The following is a 16,500-nucleotide window of genomic DNA, read 5'->3' on the forward strand; positions in this document are numbered from 1 at the left end:
CACCCTAGTTCGAAGTAGGGTGGTAATGTAGGCAACCGGAGTTGCAAATGAAGCCCGGGATTTGAATTTCCCGGGCTTCATTTGCATAAAGCCGGGCGCCGCCATTTTTAAATGTCCGTTAAATGTCCATTAGTGCAGACTCCGTGCCGTGAAACGAGTAACGGTAGTTTGGACTAGGAAGCCTAGTCCGAACTACCTAGTCCGTGCCGCACGGCTACATGCACTAGCGGACATTTAAAAATGGCGGCGCCTGGCTTTATGCAAATGAAGCCCGGGAAATTCAAATCCCGGGCTTCATTTGCAACTCCGGTTGCCTACATTACCACCCTACTTCGAACTAGGGTGGTAGTGTAGACATACCCTGAGTGAGTACAAAATCGGTATCTGCATTTGCAAAAATGATCTACGGATAGCTGCATCCACACCTGCAGATATGGATACCTATGGATATAAAACAGATATCTGTAAATTTGCAAGGTTATAAATACAAAATGTGTATCTCCATCTATATTCACAAAAATGAGCTGTGACTATCTGCATTCACATCTCTGGATGTGGATGCCTACAGATATAAAGCAGCTATTCCCACATTTGCAGGGTTCTAGAAACAAAATGTGTATTCGCATCAATGAGCGATGGCTATCTTCAGATATAAAGTGGATATCCACAGATTTGCAGAGCTCTACAAAGTCAAGCCTCCCCTTTTTTATATTGGTGTTTACTCACTATTTGCTTGCTTGTTTTCCTTTTTCAAGATGTTGTCAATTTCCTCTCACAGTCTTTCCATTTAAAAGGTCAAGTGAAACAAAGGAATTTCCTAATTAAGATCAATCTTGCCTGCAGCATTAACCTCTCTCTGTATTTTATCATTGCAAACCACAGCAAACAGTCAACATGCCTCAGCACTGATTTTAAAAAAGGTGGTCACTGCACAATTTGCCCATTCCTGGAAGAACGGATCTTTTGGGACTCCAGAGCTTAAGCATTATAAATTATTTGTTAGGTCAGCTAAAGTAAGCTATATTTGCAGAAGGATGGCTAAGATCTCATTAGTTTGTGTTGTAACTTCAATAATTCGTATATATAGATCCCACTGTGTTTATATTTAATAAAGTCCTAATGATCCCTCTAATACATTTTCTTTTACGAGTGATTTCTTAGGTGCAAATGTATCTTGCAGCAGACAGGTAGCTGAATGGCAGATGTATATTCCTTATAGGAATCCCAGGGGACTTCCTACAGCTGCTTGCCTAATCAAAACTAGTGAGGTGTATGGTCTAAATTCAGCTCAGGTATCAGTTACCCAGTGAGTCTGCTATGCTCCTATAAACCATCTTCTATTTTATGCCTATTACCAATTGTTGATGGCGTCAAATAACATCATTTACTAAATCCAAAATCTATCTATATATTTTAGAAATGTGCAGCTGTCAGTTTGTCTGTCTGTGAGTCTGTCTGTTCAATAACTCCTCCTAAATGGTAAGAGCTAAGACCACCAAATTTGATATGCAGCTTCCTTTTATCCTAACTTAAAGCAAGGTCAGGGGTTGCTTGTGCCAGATAACAGGAAGTGCCGGGAAAGAGACTGTTTTCCATAACATGAAAAGAAAGAGGGTGCAGAGAGGAGGGACAAGATACTGAGAAGTGGCCACTGAAGGCAAAAGCACAGGGGAGAGCTATACTGACCATTTGGGGGCAGCCGTACCACCAAGAGAGTGGCCAGCTGGGGATTTGCCATCTTGCCTGTCATGAGACCAAGTAGCCCCTTGCCCCAAACCCTTTCCCCCCAGCCCTTGGTCACAGCGGCGGGGGAAGGGGAAGGCCCCTTCCAGCCAGGGTGTTGTGGGGAGGGAGAAGGCTCCTGCTGGGCAGGGTGGAAGTGGGAGAAAGAAGGCTCCTGCTGGATGGGACAGTTGGGGAAGAAGAGAAGGCCCCTGCCTGTCAGTGGGAGCTGGGGGAGAGAAAAAGCCCCTGCCAACCGGGGTAGAAGTTCGGGGGGGAGACAGAAGGCCCCTGCAGCTCACACGGCTGGGGGAGGAGAGAACTGCTGGCCAGGCGAGATGTGGGGGAAGGAAAAGGCCCTGCTGGCTAGGAGGGCTATGGGAGGAGAAAAGGCCCTTGCTGGCCAAAGTAGGCTGGAAGGGAGAAAAGGCCCCACCAGCTGGGAGGTGAGAGAGGAAACCCTACCAGATGGGATCCCCCTGAATCCATCCTCATCCCCAAGCCTCACTCTGGCATCCCCTCATATTCCCTGGCCCCTGTGCTGCCCCCCCAAATCCCCAAGGCCCTGCACCCCCACACCACCAGTCCATTGCCCTGAAGGTCCCAGGAAACACTGGTTAAGTCTTCTCGTACTTTCACAAGAAGTGCAATTTATTTATTCTTAACTATTACAGTTCAAATTGAGTCTCAGGGTATGTCTACACTACAAAGTTAATTCGAACTAACGGACGTTAGTTCGAATTAACTTTGATAGGCGCAACACTAGCGCTCCGCTAGTTCGAACTTAATTCTAACTAGTGGAGCGCTTAGTTCGAACTAGGTAAACCTCATTGTACAAGGACTAAGCCTAGTTCGAACTTACTAGTTCGAATTAAGGGGTGTGTAGCCCCTTAATTCGAACTAGAGGGAGGCTAGCCCTCCCCAGCTTTCCCTGGTGGCCACTCTGGCCAACACCAGGGAAACTCTATTGCCCCCCTCCCAGCCCCGGACCCCTTAAAGGGGCACGGGCTGGCTACGGTGCCCGTGCCAGGTACAAGCCTGCCAGCACCCAGCCAGCAGACCCTGCACCTGGCACGGCTCGAGCCAGCCACCCAATGCCCCCCAGCCCTCCCCCTCTTTCCGGGACCAGGCTAGTGGCTCCCGGGAGCTTGCCCAGGACTGCAAGAGGCGGGCACCCGCCTGGTCCAGTGCAGACATCGTGGACCTCGTCCACGACCTCCGCACTAGGCACAGGAACGTGGCTGGTTAGGGCAGGAGAGCTGCCAGCCTGGCCACCCAGGAGCAGGTTTGCATGAAAATCAAGGTGGTCCACTGAGACCCCCGACCCTGAGCCCTGAGCTTAGAATGGCTGTACTGGGTCAGACCAAAGCTCCATCTAGCCCAGTAGCCTCTCTGCCGACAGCGGCCAACCCTAGGGACCCTAGAGGGGACGGACCAAAGCCATTTGTCTCGTGCCATCCCTCTCCAGTCTTCCACAAACCTTGGGCAGGGACACCACTCCTACCCCCTGGCTAATACCACTCCATGGACCCAACCTCCATGAATTGATCTCACTTCTCTTTAAACTCTGTTCTAGTTGTAGCCTTCACAGCTTCCTGCAGCAAGGAGTTCCACAGGTTGACTATTTGCTTTGTGAAGAAGAACTTTCTGTTATTAGTTTGAAGCCTGCTACCCATTCCTTTCCTTTGGTGTCCTCTAGTCCTTCTATTATGGGAACTAATGAAGAACTTTTCTGTATGCACCTTCTCCACCCCACTCATGCTTTTATAGACCTCTATCATATCCCCCCTCCATCTCCTCTTTTCTAAGCTGAAAAGTCCCAGTCTCTTTAGCCTCTCTTCATATGGGACCTGTTCCAAACCCCTCATCATTGTAGTTGCCCTCCCCTCTCCCACCCTCTCTCTTCCCCTCTCCCACCTCCTTTTCCCAGTTTTGTTCAATAAAGAGAGATTCTATTTTTGAACACAATTGTCCTTTATTTTGTACATCAGGAAGGGGGGCTAGGGAGGGGTAAGTGGAAGGAGGTGAGGGTGGAATGGGGTACGAGCCCCCGATGGGGAGGACTGGGCTGGCTCTGCGGGCTTCTGGGGGTGGAACCTCTCCTGCAGCCCCCCAATTGCCTCCTCTCCCCAGATGGCAGCCTGCGGCAAGTGCAGCTGGTCTGATGGCCGAGTGCTGTGATGTGCCCAGTGTGGGTACTCCGGGCAATCCAAGCCAGGACTGCTTTGCAAGCGGGGCACCCCTGAAAACTGTCTGTCCGGGGTGGGGGTCGGGTCCCTTTAAGCACAGCCCTCGGCTAGCCTTAGACAGCAGCTCCACGCTCTAAGTCCTCATCTGATACCCTGCCGGCACTGCTTCCGGCCATCCTTAACCCCGGTTCAGGGTCCACTCTGTGTGGACATGCTAGTTCGAATTAGCAAAACGCTAATTCGAACTAGTTTTTTAGTCTGGATGCGTTAGTTCAAATTAACTAATTCGAACTAAGTTAGTTCGAATTAGCGCTGTAGTGTAGACATACCCTCAGAGAGTGACTTTAATTTCTGTGATTAGTGCTGCATCTCTAGATTTGTTACTAATAGCCAAGGAACACATATAGACACCCCAATCCTCCCTTCCCTAGATAATGTACAGCGTACCTTATACATGATTTGATATCCTTTATTGCCTTTCCTGGTAGGGCAGGGGTGGGCAATAATTTCTGATCGGGGGCCACTCCAAGAATTTAGAAAATGGTCCAAGGCAGCACTCTCCCATATTAAGAGAGGAGGTGAAGGGTTTGAGATGGAGGCTGGGTGCAGAAGGGAACTTGCAGTAAGGGACTGGAGTGCAGGAGAGGGTTTGGGGTTTGGGAGGGAGTTTGTATAAAGGAGGCAGTTGTGACCTGGGTTGGAGGACTAGGCTGCAGGGGTTTGGGTTATGACTTGGGACAGGGGACTGGGGTGGAGGAGGGGGTGCAGGAGTTTGGGTTGTGACCTGGGGCAGGAGATTGGGGTACAGGATCTGGGAGAGGATATGGGGGCAAGAGAGTGTGCAGGGGTTTGGGCTGTGACATAGGACAGGAGGGGGCTGTGACCTGAGGCAGGGGATTGGGGTGCAGTGTGGGGCAAAGGGTTTGGGTTATGTGAGGTAGGGGGGCAAAGGGTTGGAGAGCCAGAAGCAGGCTCTGGCTGGGAGACAACTGTTCGACTCCTAGCCAGCAGCCTTCTCAAGCAGACTAGACTAGACTAGATTTGATGCCCCATCCCACACTGGCTGCAGGGGTCATGTGGTTTTTGAACAGCTGTGAGCCTGAGGGGAGGGAGGAGAGGGTGCTTTGCAACTTGCCTGTTTACAACAGGCAGCTCCCATTGGCCGGAAACCATGAGATTGTGCTGGGAGTGGGAGGAGCATGTGAAGCACCACTCCCTCCCTGCCCCAGGCTCACAGACACAAACAGGGCAGCCACTTTTCTGAGCTTGTGGGGAAGGGCACAGGCAGGAGCTGGCAGCTTGGCAGTCGAATCTGGCCCACGGAAGGTATTTTGCCCAGACCCATGTTAAGGGATGCACAAAACACTCCTGTTATTTGCAAACATCCAGTATCTCCCAGCCTAAGAAGAATAGGATTCAGAGAGCGTTGAAGAATAGTGTTAACAAAAGTGAAGGGATGGCAGTTAAATAGCAATGATAAAACTTTGCCTTCCTAAAGTGCTTTTCATCTGTGGATCTCAAAGTGATCTACAGCCATTCATTAAGGACACCACCTAACAGCAAAGAACATGCAACAGACGTGTTATTATAGGGGCTTTATTCACGGATAAACCATGACACAGCAAGGCTAAATGATTTGCCCAAGTTACAGAGCAAAATGGTAAAGCTGGAAATAGAAAGCCTGGCTCTAACTAGAAAAAACTGTTTATAGTTTTAAAATACTGTGTGATCTCAGCAGCATGTTTGAAGGATGTGGTCAGGTGCAGGGGCAATGTGAGAAATGGTTTCTCTTGCATTACTGTGTGAATAATGAGGTAAGTTTTCCCTACTTTGAAGCCAAAGAATGAGAAAATGAAATGGTGGAACCGAATAACATCTTAGCACCAGCTCTTTACTTCAGGTAATGAAGAACCAAAAGCACCAGCAGGCCAGAATTGGGTGTGTTCTCCTCAGAAAAGCTGGCAAAATCATATGCGCTTTTACAAAGGCTGACTGGGAAAAGGCAAAATCCAGAATAAGACTATATTAAGACTTTATACATTAGAAGCTGCATTCTCTAGTGAGATCTGGGCCCTTTGTAGTTACACAAGAGACTGATCTTAGGTCATGACCCACCCTGCGAAAAAGAAGGTATGTTTCAGATTTTTGTGTGGCAACTGAGGTTCAAAGATCAGAGACAGCAGTAATACTTTCCAGAGTTTGCTATTATTGGAGTGACATGAACAATGTAGTAGGCACTTGGTTTTGTTCTCTTATTTAGTCCTTTGCTTCCAAGACTCTCAGAACCATTGCAAACACTAATTAATCCCTCCCACCTCTTTCTGAGACGTGTCAGTGTCATTATGTCGACTTAACTGATAGTGAAACGGAAGCACAGAGTGGTAAAGTGATTTCCCCAGTCTTATTATACAATGAGACTGGCAGAACTGTGACTACAGGTTTCCTGGCTCTGTGGCCTGTGTTGTAGCCATTAGACTGAGGACATGGCAAAGCCTTGAAAACAAAGAGGTGCTCTTTATTAGCCAGGAAACTGAGTGGCAAAATTTGGGCTGGGATCTGAACTTCCCCCCAGAAGTGCTTCAATCCAGGAATTTAGAATGGGATCCTTTCTACTCGTGCATCTAGACTGGCAAGATTTTGTGCAAAAGCAGCTGCTTTTGTGCAAAAACTTGCCAGCTGTCTACACTGGCCGCTTGAATTTTCATAAGAGCACTGACGTTCTAATGTAAGAATTCAGTGCTTCTTGCACAAATACTTTGCCGCTCCCATTCAGGGATAAGCCCTCTTGCGCAAGAGGGCCAGTGTAGACAGGCATGTTAATTTTTTGCACAAGAAAGCCCGATAGCTAAAATGGCCATCGGAGCTTTCTTGCGCAAAAGTGCGTCTAAACTGGGCACGGATGCTTTTGTGCAAAAGCACTTTTTGCGCAAAAGCATCTGTGCCAATCTAGACGCTCTTTTATGGAAATCCTTTCAATGGAAAAACTTTTCCGTTAAAAGTATTTCCGAAAAATCATGCCAGTCTAGACGCAGCCTTTGGGTATGTCTACATTGCAGTTAAAACCCCACAGCTGGCCTATGTCAGCTGACTCAGGCTTGCAGTGCTTGCCAGAAACTGTAGGAATGTTTAATTGTGATATAGACATTTCAGCACAGGCTTCAGCTCAAGCCCTGGGACTCTGCCATCTTGCAAGGTCCCAGAGCCCAGCTCCAGCCCAAATCTGAAAGTCTATATCACAATTAAACAGCCCTGCAAGGTCGAGTCAGCTGACGTGAGCTAGCTGTGAGTTGATAAATGCAATGTAGACATACCTTCTAAAGCTGAAATGGTTCATGGAACAGCGGGATCTTAAAGTGGTTTTTGGAGGAGGAGGAGGCTGGGTGAACATCAATGGAGAGGCTGTTCTAAGCCTAAGGGGTGGCATGGAAGTGGGAGAAAAGCTGGAAGCTTGCCAAGGAGACAAATGGAATGATCAAGAGAGAAACTAGAGCACTGAGCGTGGGATGAGATGTGGGCAGACAAGAGAGGAAAGATATAGGGTTGGCCAGAGTTGTGCAAGCCTTTGAAAAGCTCTGAGCATCATCTGGGAGAAGAGTGGCAGGCACTGAAGGAGCTGGAGAAGCAGGAAGGCCTGGTCAAAGCATCTGGCCATACATAGTAAGTCGCCTGGGGCCTTGAAAAAAGAAAGAATCTTTTCAATTCAACTGATTTAAAGTAGAGGATGTTAGCACAGAGAATTTTCCTACCCAATTATTGGTCCCTGTTCAGCAAGGCTCTTCAGCATGTGTCTGATATTAGTGAATAATGCATTGATTCCAAAGAGAATATTCACATAGTTAAAGCCAGACTCATGCTTAAAAACTTTGCTGAGTTGGGGTTTGGGCAGAATTGCCATGTGGCTTTGTAGAAAAGACCACATTTCCTCCAGTAAAGAACTTATAAAAAAAATCTAGAAAGAAGATCCATAGCATATCTATTACAGAATGCATTATGCACTATAATTTAATAACACCTCCTATATTGAGGCATGCCTGCCTACACACAGTTGCAGCCCTCTAACCATCTGCTGCTCTTTGCACTATATAGCATACATTCATGACCCACAGATCAGACTACACTGTGGCTGAAATCATAGCGTGGCTTATTAAGACATTCCATCCAACACTCAGAGGGGCTGGTACAACATACAAAAAGATTAAATGTTTGCCAAGAAAAATAAGGGTGGTGCACTTCTGAGGAAATCCTGTGTATATTTCATCCAATTTTTAATACATCCTTTACTTTCAACCTCAAAGTATCAGATGGTAGTACTTTGCTAATGTTCTAGTTCCAGCTGAGCACAACTGGGAATGAGATGCCTTCTTTTGGAAACTGCTTGTAGATGGTCTGTTATGTGTGCTTGTTAGGGACAGCTTCACAAACTTGCAGGAGTAGCTAGGATTTTAGACCTACAAATTCAAAGTATCATGATTCATAAATCAAATTGATAGAAGGGCTTCATCTGCCATAACAGAGAAGAGAGAGGACCCCTCAAAACTAAAAATTCAATCACCGGGAAAACAGATTTTTAAAAGAATAGCCTTGTTTTGCAGATTTGCAGGAAAGTAACAAAATATTAAACATATTCATAAACATATTCAATTTTTTTGCATTTCATTTTGAAATGAATGTTTTAGCCTGATTTTCTTGTTCTTAAGTTGATTGAAAGGACTGAGGACACATTTTAATTTGTTTGGATGAGATAGGGCATAAATGTAAAGGGTCAGGCTCAATCCTCCCACGCATCTGAGCGCACAATGGGGAAAGTGGAGGGGAGGTCATTCTACCCCCTTAGCTCCAATGTGCACTAGAGCATCATAGAAGGTGCCTAAATTATGTCACTGGGGTAGAATCCTCAAGCATCCTTTGCCAGTGTAGGATTTACATAGTAGAGCTCCACCATGCTCTCAATTCACCCCTTGTTGGAACGTGTGTGTGGGGGGGGGCTAGTGCAGTGGCTATTTCTGATGGCTTTATAGCCACTACGGGAATTATCTGCTGGCAAATGAAAGCCAGAATCCAATCCTTTTGAGCTAATCAAGTGATACAAAAGAGCAAAAACATAATGCAGAATCGGGCCCACCAGACTTTCACAACTGCACATACAAACATGTGCATATAGTCATTTCACATGCACAATGTGGTCCTCCAAGTGATAACAATCACTGTGCAAATAGACAATTAGATGTCTACTAGTGGATCATTTGCATGCACAATTACCATAAGTGCATGTGGGAACACAATGATTAGATGTGCATATGATGAACATGGATATTTGTGTAATCATTTGTTCATGGACAATTCTAAAAAACCCAAGAAGTATAGATACAGTTACAAGTAACTGTTTATAGTTTTCATTTTTTTCCTTCTCTCCTTTGTTCGCAAAACTCTAAATTACCTCTCTATTGTCCTCTACAACGTGGTGATGTATTTCAGAGTTGCAAGTGAAACTGAAATTAACATGTCTGCTTCTGCTTAACAGTCTCCATTTATACAGCCAATCTTGCCAATGCTTCTTTGTTTGCATACTAGCATTACAGATGTCAGCACAGTCTTAGGAAAAATCTAAGTTAACATGCTAACGCACAACTTTACAGTCACTTTGCTCTTGACAGCAAAGAGGTATCTATCAATAAGTTTGCTTTGTGCTGACCGTGCCAGGCTTTTATGACTAATTATTGGTTTAGTAAGTTTCTAAACTGACCACAGAATTTCCAGAACAGCAAGAGTTTCCAGAACTCCACCCTGAGATGTCCTTAAGCAACTGCACTGGACTTTCTACGACAAGACAGTTGGGTGGCTTCAGCAAAATCTACCTCCCCTCACACACACATCCTCTGCCACTACCCCCACACAGAGAAGAAAAACAAGTCCAAAGCAAAACAATCCCTGGCTATGTCTAGACTGCAGGCTTCTTTCGAAAGAGGCTCTTTCGAAAGCATCTTTCGAAAGAGCCTCTTTCGAAAGATCGCGTCTAGACTGCAGGCGGATCTTTCGAAAGAGAAATCCGCTTTTTCGAAAGAGAGCACCCAGCGAGTCTGGATGCTCTCTTTCGAAGACGGCCTCTTTACATTGAAGAACGCCTTCTTTCGAAAGAGGAACTTTCGAAAGAAGGCGTTCTTCCTCGTAAATTGAGGTTTACCGCCATCGAAAGAAAAGCCGCGTTCTTTCGAAATAATTTCGAAAGAACGCGGCTTGAGTCTGGACGCAGGGGAAGTTTTTTCGGGAAAAGGCTACTTTTCCCGAAAAAACCCAAGTCTGGACACGGCCCCTGCCCCACAAGAAAAAAAGTAAAATAAGCTTAGGATAGCAGGCAAAAGTTTTTCTAGCTTTGGTTAGAATGCTGAGCAGTGCTCAGGGCATGCCAGGGCTAACTGAGCTAGTGCTCTTCATGAGGTATCTCTAACAAGTGGGGGCCACGCTAAATAATAATGTCTCACAGAACCCACCCCTGCTCTGATAGCTTGATCCCAACACAGGGTATACAATATGTCAACTGATACCACTTTCTGCTAGCAAGACAGACCTTGAATGACTACTACACAGTCTTCATCCAGTTCTTTCAGTAATGGGGATGAAAAGTCACCTCACCCCAGGCACGCAAGTTCAATGGAGGAGCTTTAGCTATGTTCACCACAAATCCTAAATGTCCCTTCCTCAGTCCCCCTAGGATCTTCAGAGGTAGCTCTTATAGGGGAGTGTATTTCAGACCTCCTGTAGATCTAGTTAAGTTTTAAGCCTTAGGAAACTAGAAGTTAGAGAAAGAACATTCTCCCCCGCCCCACCGTGTAAATACAAAAAAATGACTGGTGTTGACATAGCATTCAAAGTAATCTTGAAGAGAGATAAATATGATGTCCTTAAGAACCTTCCACTTGACTGAGCTGTCATTCAAGAGTATCATTCAGCGATGTAGATGAATTGTAATGACTGAACACTGCAGACTAGGAATGTAAGCAACTAGACAACTAGTTGACAACCCAATAAGAAAATATTTATCAGGTAGTCGGGTAGGAATTCAACTAGTTGCTTCTCCCCCTGCTTGCTGCCTTTATCAGAGAGAGGCAGCAAGTGAGGGAGCACGAGCTGGTACTGGGGGGAGCCGGCTTAAAAGCTGGCCCCGCTTTCCCAGCAGTGTCTCAGTGGAGAGCAAGGGAGACAGAGAGCAGTGGGGAAATGGTGCGAGCGGGGATTGAAACAGTCCTGCTCATGCCAGTCCCACTGCTGCTCCTCTCCCTTTGGAATATACAAGAGCCGCAGGCAGCTGTTTCAAAGGGAGAAGTGCAGTGGGATAGCGAGAAATTTCATTGACTACTTGATTAGCCGATTAATCAAAATTTAACATCCCTACTGCAGACATCCTTTCTCTGCAGCAATGGTGCAAGTGGGCTGGTACAGTCCAGTATACCTAACTGACAAGTTATTTTAGCCAGTATGGCGTACTGGAAGGACTTCCACTGGCCATCCCCAGTCCCTCCTTTGGCTGCCATCTCTCTGTGTGCTGGGCTAGGGCCTGGGGGGGCAGGGCTGGGAGTTCTATGGCAGCCAGAGGAGCTCATGTTCTGCTCCTTTCCCCGTTGCCCCTCCCAGCAGGGAAAGGAGGAGAACTCCCAGCCCCTCCCTCCCAACCCTGTACACGGATGCTATAGCTCTGTGGGGCAAGGCTGGGAGTTCCACTTTTTTCCTGGCTGGGAGGGTAAGAGGGTAAGAAGCAGAATGATCAGCACTTCCTCTGGCTGCTGGTAGCTCTCCCAGTCCCCTCAGGTCATGTGGCATGGGGAAATAAGGGGAAGAGCATGGCGGTCCCAGGCTGGGGACAGGGCAAAGTCATGTAGGGGGTTACTTGGGGAATTCACGTGCCCTCTCCCTAAGCTGGTGTGCCCTCTCCCTCCAGTACCAGTAAGAACTTTTGTTTGCTTACTACTCTGCAGTAACAACAAGGGTTAAGGAAAAATTCCTTTGTTACAATTTAAGAAATTGTAAACTCTCTATTGTTTTTTACAACATGTAAAAGGGCAACGTTAATGTCCCTAGAGACTAACAGCAAAAGCAATTTAAAAGCAAAAGCCAGGTATTCAGGAGAGCTCCTAAGAACGGGCCACCACTGAGTTTGTACCACGAAGACTCATCTTGACAGCAGCACTGCCCTAAAGTTACACTGAGTCACATGTCAACATAGGAAAGAAACGAGAATGATTTAACATTACAGAAGTGATAGACACGAATGTGAAAGTTTAGACTGTCAAACATATCCTGCCCACGGAACAGGCATGGAGATAAGAGCTGAGTCAGAAGGATCACACCCTCATTTCTTCTTTCCTTCTAAAAACCAAAATACCCCCCTGCCCAATTGACCCTTAGTGCAGTACTGTAAATAGAAATGAAACTTTGGTGAACTTCCTGTTGTGTGTTTTTATAAAACAGATTTATAGTCCCACTGGATGTTCAAAGGAATAGTTGATGAATCACAGGAATTAGAGCTGGGAACGGCCATTTGGGTCATTTTCTCCAGCCCTTCAGCCACCGGTCACAGCAGGGAGAATTATAAACTGGTGGAACTTTTGCAACCCAATATATGGTTCAAGAAGAATGTGGCGCACCATTCCAGTATGTGACTTCTGCACTGCAAGTGCCTCTTCTCAGACTCTCAGAGGGGACCCAAGCTTTCTTTGCTGATCACATCTTGCCAGTTTTGTTGTTGCTCTTGTGACCCTGAGCTACTTTTTGTTGCAAATGAATTATTGAGAATTCCAGCACTTTATAACATATTTCTGTGTTCTGCAATGATGAGTGTAAAGCAGCATTTTCTCAGTTGTGATTTCAGCCCAACAGAAGTGCTCGGCTTCTCAAACATCTTGCCTGTACTGCTTACGCAATGAAACTCAGGCTACGTCTACACTACGAGTTTTTGCGGCAGAAAATATGCTGAGGGACTCATTAGCATAAATTGCAATCTCATTAGCATATTTTCAGCCGATCCGTTTTTTCTCTTGGGATTTTTCCGCAAAAACAAGCAGTGTGGACATTTCCTTTTTGCGCAAAAACCCCTAGCAAAAATACGGATCAGCAGAAAATATGCTAATGAGAACACAACTTATGCTAATGAGCCACTCAGCATATTTTCTGCCGCAAAAACTCGTAGTGTAGATGTAGCCTCAGATACACAATGAAGGGAGGCACCAGATTACATATGAAGGGATATTACTAAGTCAAACTGAATACCAGCTACCTGGTGAGACTTGCACATTTCTAGTCACCTAATCCTGTGAATCAAATGCTGCTTCAAGAAGCTCAGTGTGATCATTCTGTCTGAACTCCTGTTCTTCCCTCTGAAAATAGCAAAATCCCTCTTTCAGAGCAGAGTTTATCCCATGCTACATGAAAGCTATTTCTATTTAAACAATAGCCTGATTGAAACAACAACTGCTAGAATGCTGAGACGCTGCTGTTGGAATCTTTGTTCTCTTTGGCTGTGTCTAGATGACATCCCTTTTCTCGAAAAAGGGATGTAAATTAGACACTTTGAAATTGCAAATGAAGCTGGGATTTAAATTTCCTGTGCTTCATTTGCATAATGGTGGCCGTGGGGGGGGGGGGTTCTGAAAAGGGGCTTTTCGAAAGAAAAACAGCGGTTTAGATGGGGATTTTTTGAAAATAAAATCCTTTTTGAAAGATCCTGTACTCCTCAAAAATGTTCTAAGATGCCCAGGCGCTGGGCAGTGCATGGAGCCACTGCTGCACATGCCTGCTGCTTTCTAGGAGAGAAGAGGGGGGTGGAAGACTAGGGCAGGTGTGAGCCTGAATGGAGGCTCTGCTGCTTCCTTCAGTGTTGGCTGTCCCATTGCCCCTGGGGGTTGGTTAAACACAGCCTGTGTGTGGATGCATGGCAACAAGTCTTGCTGGATGATGATAGAGTCGATTTAATTTTTAAGTCTGTGTTTCATTTCGGTCCCTCTCCTCCTCTCAAACATTGTGTTCAAAGTTCTAGCTAAGACGGGCTTTGAAATGGAAGCAGATGGTTCCTTCAAGGCCCTGGCTATACCTGGTCACACAGCAGCACAAGTTCTTCAGTGCTGGAATTCCTCCTGATACTGGTGTAGGAGCTTCAGAACCCTGAGAGAAGGTGAAGAATGTTCTCCCACAAACTAGTTCACCTCCGCAGGCTGTTGAGGGGATGGAGGCAGGGTCACCGCCACACTCATCCCAACCTCTTTAAGGTAGTGTTATTGTTTGCTCTAGTCTGTGCTTCCTGTGTGTAGCCCCTTTGCAGGAATTCAAAAGACAGTAAAGCTCCTTGCCTCTGCTCTCTCACTACAACTGCTCATGCACTAGTAGAGGGCCAGCTTCAACCTAGCCCATTTGGACAACTGCATCAATTTCAGACTAAATTCTTAACATCCTTGCTAACCCTCTTGAAATCAATATGGTTTGTATGTGAAGGCAGAATCTTCTCTTGAAGTGTCATCTGCACCTGCAAGAGCTCTCATTCAGATGTATTGCTTCTCCTTGCAATGGGTCTTGGGCTGCAACTATGATTCTGAGGATCACAGCAACTCAGCCTGTGTTGTACTCTCAAGCTTAAACAGTCGCGTAAGGAGTGCTGTGGGAGGGTGTCTGCACCAACTCCAGAGGCTGTTTGGGATAGGAAGCCTGTAGTATCAATCACAAAAGCTTGAAGTACCAATACTGAGCACACAGAAGTGGCCAAGAATCACAGTGCTAAGGCATTGCTGGCTTAAGCATATCACAGACTCATTTCTGTAGAACCCAGTTGTCACCTCAGGCTACCTCCAAGGTCACGCTTCATATCACTCGTTATTCTGAGCTCTTCAGTTATAGCAGACTCGGGAAGCATAAGAACCAGGTGCATTATCTATTGCTCCACTAGGTCAGAGGGTGGGGGGATAAGATCCCGGGGGTTCAGTCTAGCCACGAGGCAGACATCGTAGCTATCATGCATGAGGACGTTGATAGCCACCACATTCCATTGGTTTTCCCATGTATCCAGCTCTAGGATCTCTTTGGTGATAATTTCATGACGATCTGAAAAATAATAGCAACAACAAAATATCAAAGGCAAAGCCAAAAGGGTCAAAGAAGTTTGCAGAAATAATGAATTCATCTTTCCTCTTTGTGAATAACTTGTTATAAGCAATCAAAATAGAGCAACTATATTAAATCACAGCCATTCTTATGAGATGCTTTTTACTGAGGCTTACAAATTTTAACAAAAGAGACAACACACAAGAAAGAATTTTGCTTGTCAGACTGCAGTGCTGCAGTACACTTCTTGGAAGAAGGAAAAACCTTTTATTTGCTAACACAGGACCTGTACTTTCTAGCAGTTTTGCTACTCAAAGCCAAATTCTTTTATATAAATGAAAAGAGCCTTTCGTTTTTCTTACTTTTTCTTTACATTTCAAAGTTAGGTTCTCACAGCAAGTGACGATAATCTAAACTTTTCTGACTTTGAAAAGAGGATGTGAATGTATTTAGCTACCAGTCTCCTTCCTCCACATCTGATGCCTCTCTATATAGCTTTGCTAAAAGCTGTCTCATATTCGCAAGCACAGGCATTTCACAACCACCAGAAGAAGAACTATCACAATAAGAAACATTAAATACTCAACGTGGTTTCTCTGAGACTTGATAATCTGGAGACAGGTTTCATTGTATAGTGCATTCATCCCTTCCTTAGAGGCTGCTCTGGATCCTTTCTTACATGCCCATAAAGCCCTGTGCCTTTTTCTCTAGTGAGTATATGTCAGTGTTTGTACCTGTCCCTTCTTTGAGGCTGACAGCAGTTTTGCTTCATGGATCAACCAGCAAAGGAAAGAAGTGGAAAGAAAGTGTTGAAGTTTCAGAGACCTGCAAAGCTCATAACTTTAGGTGCATAGACCATTCATTTTCCCTCATAAGAACAGTTTTAGTAGTTCCCCAGTCTTATTCATAACCTCCATGATTTAGGAATGACACGTGAAAACAATTGTATCATGATGGCTCATTATCATGAGACTTAACATAGATCTGGGGTGCTTCAACTGTCCTACAGGGTTGGCATGTAGGATACAGAGGCGGGGGAGGGGAGGAAGGGAAGTCACGTGGAAAAAGAATTCCAGGATAAATTTCCCCACCCTGATAACTGTGGGTAAATCTACATTAGTGAAGCTCCCCTAGATCCACTGGTGTGGTGAGCACCCAAAGCCAACCCTGCCTCTAATTACATGTGCCTTCTGTCATGTGTTCATTCCTAAAGAAACTGTTCACCAACTCTGATCACATTGTTTTTCATATGATAACATAAAGAGATGCTTCTGTCTCATAGTTCACAGCCCTAAATCATGATTTTTTTCCCTCAGTTTTGCCCACAATTAACTGTGGAAGAGGGAAAAACAAGTATGAATAGGGTACAGGTTGAAATTTTCACTGGACTAAGTCCTGAGCTCTTACTTAGCCTTAACTCCCCTTTTGGGAGTTTGCTTAGATAAAGCCTGAGTAAAACCCTCTTGGGATATGTTCCTGTCTAAATAGCCCTTGTTTCATTTCTTCA

At 45.5% G+C, this 16,500-nt stretch overlaps 1 protein-coding gene across 2 annotated transcripts in view; it reads right to left on the reverse strand.

Annotated features, from left to right (window-relative positions):
* Positions 1–13,054: 13,054 nt before the first annotated feature.
* Positions 13,055–16,500, reverse strand: part of KBTBD12 (kelch repeat and BTB domain containing 12) — a 54,936-nt gene continuing 51,490 nt past the window's right edge. Inside the window, exon 5 of one of the 2 annotated variants that reach the window (XM_075938807.2) lies at positions 13,055–14,993. In XM_075938807.2, coding sequence (XP_075794922.2) covers positions 14,824–14,993 — 170 coding nt within the window. In that variant the 3' untranslated portion in view covers positions 13,055–14,823. The remainder of the gene's footprint in view (positions 14,994–16,500) is intronic. The other variant, XM_006120219.5, reaches the window with a different exon arrangement.

This window comes from Pelodiscus sinensis, chromosome 11, assembly GCF_052426305.1.
Source record: "Pelodiscus sinensis isolate ZL-2025 chromosome 11, ASM5242630v1, whole genome shotgun sequence".
Taxonomy (NCBI): Eukaryota; Metazoa; Chordata; order Testudines; family Trionychidae; genus Pelodiscus; species Pelodiscus sinensis.